Source organism: Phyllobates terribilis, unplaced genomic scaffold, assembly GCF_046119375.1.
Source record: "Phyllobates terribilis strain yellow unplaced genomic scaffold, ASM4611937v1 Scaffold_1__5_contigs__length_1240528914, whole genome shotgun sequence".
In the NCBI taxonomy this organism is placed as follows: domain Eukaryota; kingdom Metazoa; phylum Chordata; class Amphibia; order Anura; family Dendrobatidae; genus Phyllobates; species Phyllobates terribilis.
The window spans coordinates 1,085,965,771-1,085,981,718 of record NW_027362761.1 but is presented as its reverse complement, the minus strand read 5'-3'; the positions used below and the strand labels follow the sequence as shown (position 1 = coordinate 1,085,981,718).

The window sequence follows — 15,948 nt, the reverse complement described above, 5'->3', positions numbered from 1 at the left end:
TCCCTGGCATCTCCTCCTTCCGCCGGCGTTCTGGGCGCGCGCACCGGTAGTGACGTCAGTGCAGGTCCTGTCTCTTCCGGCCTGTGCGTTCCACGTTGGGACGCACGGTGTGGGCGCTCCCAGAGCCGACAGGCGCGGTCTGGGCGCGAGCGCACCTGGGTGACGTCACCGCAGGTTCTGCTTCCGGCCTGTGTGCTCCATGCCGGGACGCTGAGATTGAGCGCATCCCACGGTCGGCAAGGCCGATATCGAATCGGAGTGGCCCTCAAAGTGACCGGAAGGGGGAGGGGACTGAGGTTCCTTGCTGGGAGGCACGGTTTTTCCATATAAAAACCCGCCTGAAGACGCCAAAGGTAAGGCTATCTCCACCATGGAAGGTGACAGATCCAGTATCCCTGCATCTGCAGAGCCCAGCACGCCCTCGGCTACAGTGAGTAGTACCTGGGTGGTCACTAAGGGGTTATCTTAACCTCTCCCTTAGATGAAACTAGATCTCCCCTCCTTCTAGTTACATGGGTCCCCTTCTCTTCCCCTTTCTTAGGAAGACGAGGCCCCCGCTTCTAAGAAGGATAAAGACCAGCCTCGTAGATGTGGCATCTGCACTAAAAAGTTGTCCTCATCTTATAAGAAGAAATTGTGCCGGCCCTGTACAGATAGAATAATTAAAGAAGAAAATCCCTCTAATTGAGGAACTTAGATCTCTTGTTAAACAGGAGATCCAAGTAGTTAGACAGGAGGTCCAAGCCTCTTTTGCTGTGCTGCCTGTCTACTCCTCCTCCAGGCCATCTCCCCCTAAGAAGAGGAAGATCCAAGAGTTAGACTCAGATGTAGTCTCTATTGATGTTAGTAGCTCTGCCTCTGACGATTTGGATGAAATAGCATCCTTAGGGCCTGCCAAAAAAGTTGAAACCGGAAGATCCTATTTTTCATCGGACAACTTAGAAGAATTACTGGACGCAGTTAGAGGCACTATGGGGCTGGAGGAAGTCGAGGTCCCCTGTTCCGTTCAAGATGAAATGTTTAGGGGCCTTAGATCAAAAAAGCAGACTGGGTTTCCTGTTCATGAGGTCATTAGAGATCTCCTCCGATGGGAATCCCCAGAAAATCATCTCGCCACCCCTTCGGAATTAAAGCATAGATTTCCGTTGGAAGGTGAGGAATTTGATTGGGATGTCCCTAAGGTGAACATCCAGGTGGCAAGGGTAGTGAGGAAAACCTCACTTCCCTTTGAGGATTCATCCCAATTGAAGGATCCATTAGACCGAAAAATGGAAGGTGTCCTTAAAAAATCATGGGAAACCTCTTCTGCTTCTCTCAAGACTAATATTTCATCGACTTGTCTGGCCAGATCCCTCTTCAAGTGGCTGGCCCAACTAGAGGAACATCTGTCTCAGGGCACCTCCAGGGCAGACCTGCTAGACTCCATCCCTCTCCTTCAAAAAGCCACGGGCTTCTTAGCGGACGCCTCGTCTGAGTCAGTCCGGATCGCGGCTAGAGCAGCTGTCCTATCCAATACTGCCCGCCGTGCTCTGTGGCTCAAAACATGGAGTGGGGATGTCGCCTCTGAGATTAAACTCTGTTCCATTCCATTTCAAGGGAAATATGTATTCGGGCCACCACTGGATGATATCCTGGAGAAGGCCTCGGATAGGAAGAAAACCCTTCCTGAACAGAAACAACCTAAAAAACATCCCTTTCGACCTTCCCAGAGTCACCCCTCACAATAAAGGGGAAAGGGAAAGTCTGGGCGCTGGAGCTATCCTAAGGGCGGCAGGGGTCGTAACATCATTGTTGCCCAGCAACAACACCAGCAGCAGGACAAGCAATGACCTGGGCCGTGTAAGGGGGCGTCTCTCGGATTTCTTTCCCCAGTGGCAGGCAATTTCTTCCTGCCAGTGGATCCTCAATACTATCAAGGGGGGTCTTCTATTGGAATTCGAGAGTCGCCCCCCTCGGGTCCTGAGGGTCACGTCCCTTCCCTCTTGGGGGGCTTGGGAATTGCTTTCAGTCGATTTACAAAACCTGCTAAAGTCTGGAGCAGTGTCTCCGGTCCCCCCTGGCCAGGAGGGTGCAGGTCACTACTCAAAAATTTTCCTAATAAAGAAACAGTCAGGCATCCCACGCATCATAATCAACCTGAAATCCCTAAACCATCACATCAAATACAGTCGATTCAAGATGGAGTCCATAAGGTCAACTATTCCCCTAATAGAGAAGGACTATGTCATGGCAACCATAGACCTAAAAGATGCATACTTCCACGTGCCGATTCATCCGACCCACAGGAAGTTCCTGTGCTTTGCGATTTCCAGGGACAACAGAACACTACCAGTACAACGTACTTCCCTTCGGCATCTCTTCAGCACCTCGGGTGTTTACAAAGATTATGGCGGAAGTCATTGCACTCATCCGAAAACAAGGGGTCTGCATAATTCCATACCTGGACGGCATGCTGATCATCGCCCCTTGAGTGGGGATTCTCAATCTTCATGTCTCCATAACCCTAAAAACCCTCCGCTCATTAGGTTGGGTTCCGAACCTGGGAAAGTCGGAACTCCTTCCTTTCGTCAAGGAGAAGTTCCTTGGTGTCTTAATGGACTCCAGCAGACAAATGTCCTTTCTTCCATTGGAGCATCAAACAGCTCTCAGAACCAAGATCTCAAATTTCAGACACCAGAAGAATCCAACATTGAGAACGGCAATGTCTGTATTGGGGTCAATGACGGCCTGTATCCAGTCAGTATCATGGGCTCAGGCCCACTCAAGGTCTCTCCCAGATCATATCCTAAAATCATGGAACAAACGGACCAGGACTCCTGGCCGGGTAAAAGCTTCCCTTTCTTGGTGGTCAAGCACCCAAAATCTTCGGAGGGGGATTTCTTGGACCCAGGACCCTCTGATCACAGTGACTACCGACGCCAGTATACGAGGATGGGGTGCCATGGTGGCCCAGACTCCTTTTCAAGGCAGATGGAGTCCCGAGATCAGTGCCGGATCCTCCAACTTCAGGGAGCTGAAGGCAGTAGAAAAAAACGCTCAGAGCAGCAGTCCACCTAATCCAGGGTACTCACATCAAGATACTCTCGGACAATGTGACTACAGTCGCCTTCCTTCGTCATCAGGGAGGTACGAGGGTAGACGGCCTGAAACAAATCGCAAGTCTAATATTTTCCTGGGCAGAACAACATCTCCTGTCAATTTCAGCAATTCACCTGAAAGGCTCAAACAACATTCAACAGACTTTCTAAGCAGGGAAGACATTCAGCCAGGAGAGTGGAGCTTGAATCCTCAAATATTCCAGTCACTGGTAGCAAAATGGAGTCTCCCCAAAGTAGATCTCTTTGCCAGTCGCCTAAATGCAAAACTTCCCCTCTTTTCATTGGACAGAAGAGACAATGCCATGAATCTAGATGTATTAGCCCATCCCTGGCATTTCAAACTGGTCTATGCGTTTCCTCCAATTCCACTGATAGCAAGAACTATCCAGAAAGTCAGGTTAGAGAGGGTGGCAACAATTCTAGTGGCCCCTCTGTGGCACAAAAGACCTTGGTTCGGCGCCATCACGGAACATTTCCTGGACGGTCCCGTGATACTTCCACCGGTCAACAACCTTCTCTCACAAGGTCCCCTATTTTACCCAAATCCTCAGTGGCTAAACCTTGCAGCCTGGTTACTGAAGCCGAGATCTTAAAATCCAAAGGTCTCTCTGAAAAGGTTATAAGAACTCAACAAAGTAGGAAACCAGTAACCAATGTTTTATACGGCAAAATATGGAAAAAATTTCTATCATGGTATGCCCCGGATATTCCTGACACCTCACACCCCAGCATTGCTTGGATCCTTGATTTTTTTACAGAATGGATTGGAGTTGGGTCTCAAACCTAGTACACTCAAGGTGCAGATTTCAGCCCTAAGTTCCATATTCGACCAAGATTTGGCCTCTCACAGATGGATCAAAAGATTCATAACTTCAGCACTCAGACTTCACCCAAAAAATCGATCCCATGTCCCATCCTAGGATCTTAATGTGGTGCTCCGGGGTCTAACCTTCTCTCCCTTCGAGCCTTTATCATCCAGTACAATACAGTCTCTCTCTATCTCTCTCTATCTCTCTCTCTCCTGCCTTTTTAGTAGCCATCACTTCAGCACGGAGAGTAGGAGAACTGCAAGCTCTCTCCATCAGAGAACCTTACATGACTGTGACTGAAGATAGAATTACTCTTCGTTTGGACCCTTCCTTTCTCCCAAAGGTTGTTACAGATTTCCATCGTTCCCAGGAGGTCATCCTTCCCTCCTTCTGCCAGAAGCCTTCTAATTCAAAGGAAGCAGAGTTCCATCTCTTAGATGTCTGAAAGAGTTGTTCTTTATTATCTGCAACAGATTGAGTCTTGGAGATTGGATGAAAATCTATTCATACAATACTCAGGGCATAACAGGGGAAGGAAGGCAGCTAAATCCACTATAGCAAACTGGATTAAAAAAGCGATCGAGGAAGCCTACGTCAATCAACAGTTGGATCCACTGATCGCCTTAAAAGCTCACTCTACCAGATCCACATAAACTTCTTGGGCCGAAAGAGTGGGCGCTTTTACGGAGCAGATTTGCAGGGCAGCTACATGGTCTTCCCTTCACACATTTTCTAAACATTATAGATTAGACTTATCGTCCATTAGGGATTTAGCCTTTGGTAGAAGAGTCCTACAAGCTATTGTCCCTCCCTAATAAAATATCGTTGGTATTCCTCCAATGCTGTCGTGGAAGGCGTATTGAGAAAATAGAATTAGTCCTTACCGGTAATTCGGTTTCTAGAAGCCTTCCACGACAGCACGAATTTCCCTCCCTATGGATTCCATATAACTGTCAGGTAACCATTTTTACAGGTGATCTGGGGATTGATGGTGGGGAGGGGCTTTTAACCTCTCGCCCCGATAGGGCGTGGACAACATCCTCCAATGCTGTCATGGAAGGCTTCTAGAAACCGAATTATCTATTTTCGCGCCATCCATCTTCCCCTCTGACCATTTTCCCTGTCCCTGCTGCCGAAAAACATCCCCACAAATTGATGCTGCCACCACTGTTGTGTTCTTGGGGTGATGAGCTGTGTTGGTTTGGTGCCAGACATGAAGTTTACCTTGGTGGCCAAAAAGTTCAGTTTTGGTCTCATCTCATCTCATATCATCACAGCCCCTTCTTCCACACATTTGGGGAGTCTCCCGCATGTCTTTTTGGCAAAATCAAAACGAGCCTTACAATTTGTGTGTGTAAGTAAAGGCTTTTTTCTGCCCACTATTCCATAAAGGCCACCTCTATGGAGTGTACGGCTTATTGTGGCTTTATGGACAGATGCTCCAGTTTCTGCTTGGGAACTGTGCAGCTCCTTCAGGGTTACCTTTGTTCTCTTTGCTGCCTCTCTGATTAATGCCCTCCTTGTCTGGGCTGAGAGTTTTGGTGGGTGGCCGTCTCTTGGCAGGTTTGTTGTTCTACCATGTTCTTTCCATTCATGATAATGGATTTGATGGTTCTCTGGGGGGATCATCAGAGATTGGGATATTTTTTTGTAACCCAACTCTGACTTGTACTTCTCAACAACTTTGTCCCCGACTTGTTTGCAGATCTCCTTTTGTCTTCATGGTGTGGTTTGGTTAGTGGTGCCTTTTGCTTTAATGGTGTTGCAGCCTCTGTGACATTTCATAAAAGGTGTGCGTATATACTGACAGACCATGTGACACACAGATTGCACACAGGTGGACATCCTGTGATTTATCAAGGTAATTTCTTGCACCAGAAATTTTTAGGGGCTTCATAGCAAAAGGGGTGAATACTTCACCAACTTGCACTATTTAGTGCTTATGCATCCCACAAAATCGGATTACAAAAATATTTAAACACAGGTTGTAATGTAACAAACCAAGTGGGGTGAATAATTTTGCAAACCACTGTACTGAACTTTAATACTTTGTACAAAAGCCTTTGTTGGTGATGACTTCAAGACGCCTCCAGTGTGGAGAAACTAGTCACATGCATTGCTCAGGGGTGATTTTGGCCCATTCTTCCACACACTCTTCACATCCTAAAGGTTCCCTGGGCTCCTTCTATGAACTTCTTTAGTTCCTTCCTTAAACGTTCTATTGTATTCATGTCAGGTGATTTTTCTGGGCCATTCTAGCAACTTTTATTTTCAGTACGTCCCCATGACAACACCATAGGAGGAGTAATCCCATATCCTGTGTGGGGGGGACAGGAAGCACAAGAGGTTAAAAGCCCTCCCACCCCCAACCTCCTCAGTGTTTTTCCTGTCCCTACACAGGACAGGGAGTACAGGAGGAGCGCTGGTGCCGGAGCACTGGTGCGAAGATGGATATACCTCAGGGGATCCCGGGGGGGGATCTGGGGGCCACGGCTCTCTCCTTCCCGCCACAAAGCGGGTCCTGGGCCAACACTCCCTGTCAGCAGTCCCTCAGCCCTCCAGTGTGCTGGAGCCTCCGGGTGCCGCTTCCCCATCGCTGGGGCTCTCGGCGTCCTGCTCTGGGTGGGTCTAGCTTCTACTGGCTCCAGGACCCCCCGGCGTCAAAACCGGAAGTTCGGGATGACCACTTCCGGTGGCGGTTGCGTGGGAAATTCAAACCGCGGTTCAACCAGACGCCAAGCAGCAGGGAAAAGAATGACAGGACGACCAGGTAAGGTATAAGAAGGGGGGCACAAAGACAGGCTTGCATCTTGGGCACCCCTGACAGCAAAATGGCAGAGATGTCTCACCCTGATACCCTTCCTGGATCACCCCACAGTCATGTAAGTGTACCATTACCTCCTTTTATATGGTTAATGGAGCTTACTCTTACCAGGCCCTCCATATTTTTTATAGGATCTATCTGGGCAGTTACCACCTCCTTCTGAGAAAAAGGATACAGGGAAAAAGGCCACAGTAACATCCAAGAGGTGCATGGATTGTAACATCAGACTTCCCGATTCATATACAAAACGTATATGTGCTGAATGTAGAGCTTCCATGCTAAAGGAGGAGCACGGGGCTTTATTAAACGAGATGCATAATATAATCAAAGAAGAGGTTCAGGTTTCTATTAAGTCTCTGCAGCCCCCAGGTTCAGGAGTCCAGGATGTCCCCGGACCCAAAAGATCCAGAGACGATATTGCACCATCTTCTGAGGGTGAAATCGACCCATCTGGCGACTCTGACAATGAGACCATTAGTCCACCTCAGGGCGGGGAACGGAAAAGATACATGTTACACTCAGATGGTATGGATATTCTTCTACGAGCAGTCCGAAACACGATGCAGGTAGAGGAAACGGAGAAGAGCAGTAACATTCAGGATGAGATGTTTGGTGGTCTTAGAACTCAGAGATCCATGGTTTTTCCTGTTAATGCCCATGTGAAGGACATGATACTAGAGGAATGGGAGGATGCGGAGAAGAGACTCTCTATACCACGAGACTTCTGCGCCCGACTATCTTTTGACCCAGAGGACACCAATGTGTGGGACACTATTCGTAAAATTGATGTCCCGGTGGTTAAGAAAACCTCTATCCCCTTTGAAGACTCGTCAGGACTTAAAGATCCTATGGATAGGAAGGTGGATGGAGTTTTGAAAAAAGCCTGGGAAGCTTCAGTGGCAATTATTAAATCTAATGTCGCTGCTACATCTATTGCCAGATCCATGAGAGTCTGGCTAGAAGAGCGAGAATCACCTACGAGATGGCACCCCGAGGGAATCTCTCCTTCAATCATTGCCCCTATTAAAAATGGCAACAAATTTTATGGCCGACGCTTCAGTGGAATCGGTCAGATTTGCGGCCAGAAATAATGCGCTTTCCAACTCAGTCCGTAGAGCTGTTTGGTTAAAAACATGGTCTGGAGATACCGCTTCTAAGAACAAACTGTGCTCCATTCCATTTTCAGGACTCAGAGTATTCGGACCGGTACTAGATGACATTCTAGAAAAAGCGTCCGATTAAAAAGAAGGGCTTCCCTGAGGAGAAAAAGAAGGAGCAGCCCTTTCGTAAACCGTTCCACTCCCGTAAATATAACACGCAGAAAAAAGGGGGGTCCACAAGCTGGAGTTTTAATAAGGGGAACAAAGATAAAAAATACCAGCCCATCCCATCTTCCTGGGAGTCCATCTCTACTCCCGAATACGAATGTCTTGTCTCCCGGAAGACAAGATGCTCTCAATTCCACAAAGGATTCGCAAGAGAGAAGAAACCTTGGTTCCGAAAGGCAATGAGTATTTTGGGAATCATGACGTCATGCATCACCTGCGTCAGATGGAGCCAGTTCCATTCCAGACCTCTACAGAAATGCATCCTGGAAGTGACAGACGGACATCAGAATTACCTAGACAGGAAGATGTATTTGTCCAGAGACGCTCAGGACTCTCTACACTGGTGGCTTGACCAGAAGATTCTACAGAAGGGAGTGCAGTTGATTCTGGAACCTTGTCTTTTAGTGACCACGGACGCAAGTCTCTCAGGATGGGGAGCTCGGGTGGGAGATTCTTATCTCCAAGGAACATGGTCCACAGAGATTCAGACCCGATCATCGAATTTTCGGGAACTACAGGCAAGCTGGGCGTTCTTTAAAAGACAGACATGTAAAAATGTTGTCAGACAACATCACGGCAGTCTCTTTCATCAGACATCAGGGCGGACCAAGACATCCACTTCTCCAGTCCCTGGCCAACAGGATATTCCTAGGTAAAGAGAAGATAGTGAGCTCCATTTCAGCAGTTCACCTTCGGGGATTCGACAATCAGGAGGCAGATTACCTCAGCAGGCGTCAGATGAAGGCTTCAGAATGGGAACTGAAAGAAGAGGTGTTTTGCAATTAACTCGCAGATGGGGTCAGTCGCACCTAGACCTTTTTGCATCTAGAACAAATGCAAAGACTACATCTTTCTTCTCTCTCGACCCAGGAGATCAACCTCTGGCAGTGGACGCACTCTCACAATATTGGGAAGAGGGCCTAACATATGCCTTCCCACCTGGTCCTCTAATTCCGAGAATGCTGCGGAAAATTCAGGAAGATCGGGCGACAGTCATAGCAATTGTCCCTTTCTGGCCAAGGAGAAGTTGGTTCTCCCTTCTACATCATCTAGCATTGGAAGACCCAATCATTTTACCATTTCAGGAAGATCTTCTGACGCAAGGTCCACTGTTGCATCAGAATCTTCAACAGCTCCAGCTCTTAGCTTGGCTTCTGAAGGGGAGATCCTGAAGAACAAGGGCTTATCTGCCAGAGTGATCCAGACTATGCAGGCTAGTAGAAAACCTGTAACCCAGGCCATATATAAAAAAAGTCTGGAGGACCTTTTGTAATTTCCACAGGACGGTAGACACCTCTCAGCCAGACATCCCTGCGATCCTGGATTTCTTGCAGGCAGGATTTGACGCTGGTCTTAGACCAAGTACCTTGAAGGTGCAGATTGCGGCACTAGGTGCTTTCTTCGACACATCATTGTCCTCGCATCCCTGGATAATCAAGTTTGTCAAGGCAATCCAGAGACTGAGGCCTACACAGAGAATTTCTTCCCCTCTGTGAGATCTGAATCTTGTCCTGAGAGTCCTTTGCAAACCTGCCTTCGGCCCGGTTAATGAATTAGAAATAAAGAACTTAACTCTGAAAACAGTCTTCTTGGTGGCAATCACCACAGCTAAACGGTTAGGTGAAATCCAGGCTCTATCGGTTGTCGAACCATGTATGCAGAGTCGGGATGATTGTATCATTCTCAAACTGGATCCAAGTTTCTCCCCGAAGGTGGTGTCATCGATTACCTTAAACCAAGAAGTGGTTCTTCCATCATTCTGCAAAAATCCTAGGAATCAGAGGGAGGAAGAGTTCCACCAGCTTGATGTCCGCAGAGCAGTGTTGGCCTATTTGGAAGCCACTCTGAACTGGAGATTAGTTTTTATACAGTTTGGGGGAAAAAATAGAGGCAGGAAGGCTTCAAAACCATCCTCAGCTAGATGGGTCACATCCATGATTAATCTAGCATATCTTTCAGAAAGACAGCCTCCCTCTGAAATTATCAAAGCCCATTCCACCAGAGCAATTTCCACCTCATGGGCAACTAGAGCAGGGGCTACCATTGAACAAATATGTACCACAGCCACATGGTCAGGACATACTACTTTCTGCAAACACTACAAGCTAGCTGTTCTCTCACAGCAGAGATCTGCGTTTGGTAGGAAGGTACTTCAGGCAGTTATCCCACCCTAAGCTATGAGTTCTTGGGTATACTCCTATGGTGCTGTCATGGGCACGTACTGGAAAACCGGAATTAGTCTTACCGGTAATGATGTTTCCAGGAGTCCACATGACAGCACCCTTATTTCCCTCCCTATATTGCTACTGTTTGTGACTCTAACATATGTCTAAGCAGTTTAAATTAAAATTTTGTTGTACCCAGCCAATGTGGTTCTTGGAAAATCACTGAGGAGGTTGGGGGTGGGAGGGCTTTTAACCTCTTGTGCTTCCTGTCCCTACACAGGATATGGGATTACTCCTCCTATGGTGCTGTCATGTGGACTCCTGGAAACATCATTACCGTTAAGACTAATTCCGGTTTTTCTTTCTGTGAAACCAATTGAGAGCTTCCTTGGCTGTGTGTTTTGATCATTGTCTTGCTGAAATGTCCACCCTCGTTTTGTCTTCATCTTGGCAGATGGCAGGAGATTTTTATCAAGAATGTCTCCGTACATTTGTCCATTCATCCTTCCTTCAATCATATGAAATTTGCTAGTGCCGTATGCTGAAAAACAGTCCAACACCATGATGTTCCCACTTCCAAACTCCGCTGTCGGTATTGTGTTTTTGGGGTGGTATGCAGTGCCTTTTGGCCTCCAAACATGGTGTGTATTATGGCATTCAAAGAGTTCAATTTTTGTCTCCTCTGAGCAAACTTTAAACATGCTTTTTGTTAAGCAGTGGAGTCTTACGTGGAGAGCATGCAAGCAGGCCATGGAGGTTGAGTGCATTAGGTATAGTTTTCTTTGAAATAATTATACCTGCTGATTCCAGGTCTTTCTGTAGCTCTTCTAGGTGGTCCTTGGGTTTTGGACAACTCTTCTGATTCTTTTCACTCCTTTGTCTGAAATCTTGCTGGGAGCTACTGTTCGTGGCCTGTTTATGGTGAAATTATGTTCTTTCCCCTTCTGGATTATTGCTCCAACAGCGCTCACTGGAACCTTCAGTAGCTTCGAAATTCTTCTGTAGCCAATTCCATCAGTTGATTTGCAACAATAAGGTTGCGAAGGTCTTGAGACAGCTCCCTGGTTTTACCCATCCTGAGATGTTTTTTGTGTGGCACCTTGGTAATGAGACACCTTTTTATAGCCCATCAGCTGATTTTTATTTTTCACTAAGTGGCAGGATTGCTTTCTAATAACTGATAGAGTTCAGCCGGTGTCATAACTTGCCATGACTTTCTGCATCTTTCTTCACGAGTTTAATATTTTTTCCCTGTGTCATTTCTCATTATTACACAAAACTTATGGACATCTATAGTTTGATTTCTTCACCTGTGTGGATTGAATGGGTTGTTACAGACATTTGGGGGAGAAATTAATGTCAAAAGCACCTTTTAGTAATATGTTTACTTGCGACGTGTTCAATACTTAACCCGCTATACATGTATGTCTGTATGTGTATGTATGGAAAATACTGAAACACTGATAAGATTTTTCTCAGTGTGTCAACAATTTTTCTTGTGCACAACAAAAAGCTGATGGAGGTTTCTCAAGCTTCTCCTAACACATGGAAAATGCTGTCCCAAGTTTTTCATTCGCCAATAGTGTTGCATTGGTGAATTTGATTCATAGTTCGGATCAAAAACTTGCACGTCCCCGTGAGGTTTTTTTTTTTTTTTTTTGCTGGTCAATAGGTTAGTAAACAGACGTGCAAACAATAATGGGCGAGGAAAAAAAATACACTGATAAAACTTGTACATGAAAAACAGACTTAATAATGACACCTAATGCTAACAAAAAGGAGTCTGCCATCATAAAAAATGGAGTCCTGTTTTATCCACTAAATTGTAGCCATGAAATCTTTGACAGCCGTGTCACTCAGACAGGTAGATGAGAAGGATATCCCTATAGATCTGTTTAAGATGTATACAGCAGCTGTGTAGGATTACATGTAAGGCAGAATATAAGGACTTGTATTTCAGAGGGTGATTTGCTTTATAATTAGGTCCTGATACAGAAAAGTCAATAAGGTCCACTACCTCTCATCTAATGTTACACTTCATCTTCATTAATATGATAACAAGAGTGTCACTATTTGGGTCTGTGGGGAGACAGACTATTTTCACTAATCCTAGACAATCCCTTTAATTTGTATTCTATTTATTCACCTGACAGGTATTGATCCTCATTACTGGGGCCCATAAAGCTTTTGCTCTATATAAAGCGATAGAGGAAGGTGTCAATCATATGTGGACCGTGTCGGCTTTCCAGCAACATCCTCGTACTATATTTGTCTGTGATGAAGATGCTACATTAGAGCTTCGAGTCAAAACTGTGAAGTATTTTAAAGGTGAGGAGAGAAAATCACTAGAATATCTCGAAAGAGTTTTTAACCATGAAACATGCCTGGCCACATCCATCTATCTGGTTCTTGGACTGGGCTGCAATCTGGGGTGGTGGGGGTCTTAAGGGTTAAAGACGCAAACCTTCTTTCCTAGACTACATGGATTGTTTTGGGCAGATTGCTGTATCTGTATCTTAGCAGATGGTCATTTATTGGTTAGATAATCATTTTGTTTAAAGGAAGAACTAAGGGGCAGATGCATCAGTTTTTACACCAGAAAACTGGCCGAAAACACTTTGATTAGTCACAAAATTTTTGCGCAAAGGGGAGTTGTATAAAAGTTTAGCGACTGCGTTTTCATGCTAGCTTGCAGCAGCTCAGGCAAAATGGACAGGGCTGCGCAGGAGCCAGGATGGCGGGAAGCTACACTCGCCCATCGAATTCATGAAAAGTATTGCCATTTCTTATGCCAGAAATATTACTCCAGTGCCTGACTGGAGTAACCTTTCTGGCAAGGCGCACACCACTCATGAGATGCGCCCAATCATTTCATGGCCTGTGCCTCTTAATGAATTGGGCACCTCTTATTCCTGCATGCTTCTTTTTAAGACTGGCTTACAAAATGTCAGTCCTAATGGTAGTGTTTATTCTGTCTTGCTGTTCAGCCTATAAAGAACCAGGAGACAAGATAAACATTACAAATCTACAGATCTCTCTTACGGGTTAAGCCATGCTCATTCATGCCAAAAGGATGTGCGTGACAGAAGCCTTGATAAAACTAGACCCTTTTTTTTTTTTTTCCTTCTTGCTTTCCTAGGCTTAATGCATGTACATAATAAACTGGTGGAACCACTGCACAGCATGAAGACGAAGAACTAACGTGGTGTGAAAGTGGCAGATGACGTAGTGGCTATGCAATATTCCTGTAACCTGGTCTATAAATCTGCACAAGTACTGTATTCTTATGGTCCAATCTCCGCTTTAGCCATATAACATTCCATACGACATAGGTTATATCGTCTGTAGATCTGAATCTTTCTTTGGCCCCAGCGCTGGTGTGTGAGGGTCAGAAACTTTTTGCTTTTTTATTGTATAACGCAAAATGTATTGCTGCTTACATACAGTGGGTAATAAGTATTTGATACACTGCCGATTTTGCACGTTTTTCCACCTACAAGGAATGGAGAGGTCTCTAATTTTTTACCAAAAGTACACTTCACCTGTGAGAGAGAATGTTAAAAATCCAGAAAATCACATTGTATGATTTTTACATAATTAATTTGCATTTTATTGCATGAAATAAGGATTTGATACAATAGAAAAACAGAACTTAATATTTTGTACAGAAACCTTTGTTTGCAATTACAGAAGTCAGACCTTTCCTGTAGTTCTTGACCAGGTTTGCACACACTGCAGCAGGGATTTTGGCCCACATCTCCATACAGATCTTCTCCAGATCTTTCAGGTTTCGGGGCTTCTGCTCGGCAACATTGAGTTTCAGCTCCCTCCAAAGATTTTCTATTGGGTTCATGTCTGGAGACTGGCTAGGTCACTCCAGGACCTTGAAATGCTTCTTATGGAGCCACTCTTTAGTTGCCCTGGCTGTGTGTTTTGGGTCATTGTCATGCTGGAAGACCCAGCCACCACCCATCTTCAATGCTCTTACTGAGGGAATGAGGTTGTTGGCAAAAATCTTGCGATACGTGACCCCATCCATCCTCCCTTCAATATGGTGCAGTCGTCCTGTCCTCTTTGCGGAAAAGCACCCCCAAAGTATGCTGTTCTCTCCCCCCTTCCTCCCCATGCTTCATGGTTGGGATTGTGTTCTTGACCTTGTACTCATCCTCCTTCTTCCTCCAAACACGGCGAGTGGAGTTGAGACCAAAAAGGTCTATTTTGGCCTCATCTGATCACATGACCTTCTCCCATGCATCCTCTGGATCATCCAGATAGTCATTGGTGAACTTCAAACGGGCCTGGACATGTGCTGGCGTGAGCAGGGGGACCTTGCGTGCCCTGCAGGATTTTAATCCATTATGGTGTAGTGTATTACTAACTGTACTGTTTGAGACTGTGGTCTCGGCTCTCTTGAGGTCATTGACCAGGTTCTCCCGTGTAGTTCTGGGCTGATTCCTGACCTTTCTCAGAATCATCCTTACCCCACAAGGTGAGATGGAGCCCCAGACTGAGAAAGTTTAAGTGTCATCTTGTTTTTCTTATGACTGTGCCACCAGTTGTTGCGTTGTCACCAAGGTGCTTGCCTATTGTCTTGTAGCCCATCCCAGCCTTGTGCAGATCTACAATTTTGTCCCTGGTGTCCTTAGACAGCTCTTTGGTCTTGGCCATAATGGAGAGGTTGGAGTGTGATTGAACTCATCTGTATAAATGACACCTGTCCACACACTCAAACAGGTGCAATTAATACAGGTAATGAGTGCAGAGTAGGAGGGCTTCTTAAAGAAAAACTAAGAGGTCTGTGAGAGCCAGAATTCTTGCTGGTTGGTAGGTGATCAAATACTTAATTACATTTTCTGGTTTTTATTTTTAGATTGTCTCTCACAGTTGAAGTGTACCTACGATAAAAATTAGACCTCTCCATTCTTTGTTGGTGGGTAAACTTGCAAAATCAACAGTGTATCAAATACTTATTTTCCCCATTGTATGTATGCTGGAGGAGATTTTCTTTCTGAACATGGAAATGTCTAAGCGCTCTAGTGTTGTGGGTAAAGAAGGCGGCTCGCTACCTGTGCCCTTACATCTCCAACTCCTGCTGCTATTATTAATTTGCTGCTTCTTTTTTTTTTCTTTTCCTTGTTACATTGTTTTAAAAATCATTTCAAACTATAAGATCGTCACTTTGCTGTATAATACCATGTAGCTTTCTAACATTGTTGATTTAGTCTTACTCCACAATAAACCTTTATATTGTTTAAAAATAAAAATGTTTTACTGCAGTTTTTTTTTTTCTTTGGTGTAACTGCTTAAGATAAAATATATTACACAGTACTGGAGAAAAGTTTGGACACGTTCATGCAACGGATTTCTCTGTTCTTATTGGAATGGGCACATTGCAGCAAAACACCAAATGAACAAATCAGAATATTTAGATTCTTCATTGAACTCCTCTTTTACTCTGACCTATTTACGCACCTTTGCCATCATCTCAAGCTGCTTTATCAGGTTGTCACTGGGAATCAGGGCTGTGGAGTCGGTAAGCCACACTTGCGACTCAGACTGCGAGATTTTATCAGGTTCCGACTCCGACTCCTTCATAAATGGCCAATTCGTAACAATAAATTTACTGTTGTAAAATATTAACATCGTGCTTATTCAGTTTCTCACCATCATATAAGTAATCAGACCACTTAGAGCAAAAACTATATTTATTAGAATACAATTAGA

At 45.3% G+C, this 15,948-nt stretch overlaps 1 protein-coding gene across 2 annotated transcripts in view; it reads left to right on the top strand.

The window, feature by feature from the left end:
* The window catches only part of GNPDA2 (glucosamine-6-phosphate deaminase 2), a 34,739-nt gene extending 19,251 nt beyond the window's left edge, over positions 1-15,488 (top strand). For both annotated transcript variants that reach the window (XM_073645544.1, XM_073645545.1), the window contains exons 6-7: positions 12,378-12,552; positions 13,364-15,488. In XM_073645544.1, the coding sequence (XP_073501645.1) occupies positions 12,378-12,552; positions 13,364-13,425 (237 nt within the window). In that variant the 3' untranslated portion in view covers positions 13,426-15,488. The remainder of the gene's footprint in view (positions 1-12,377; positions 12,553-13,363) is intronic.
* Positions 15,489-15,948: the final 460 nt, after the last annotated feature.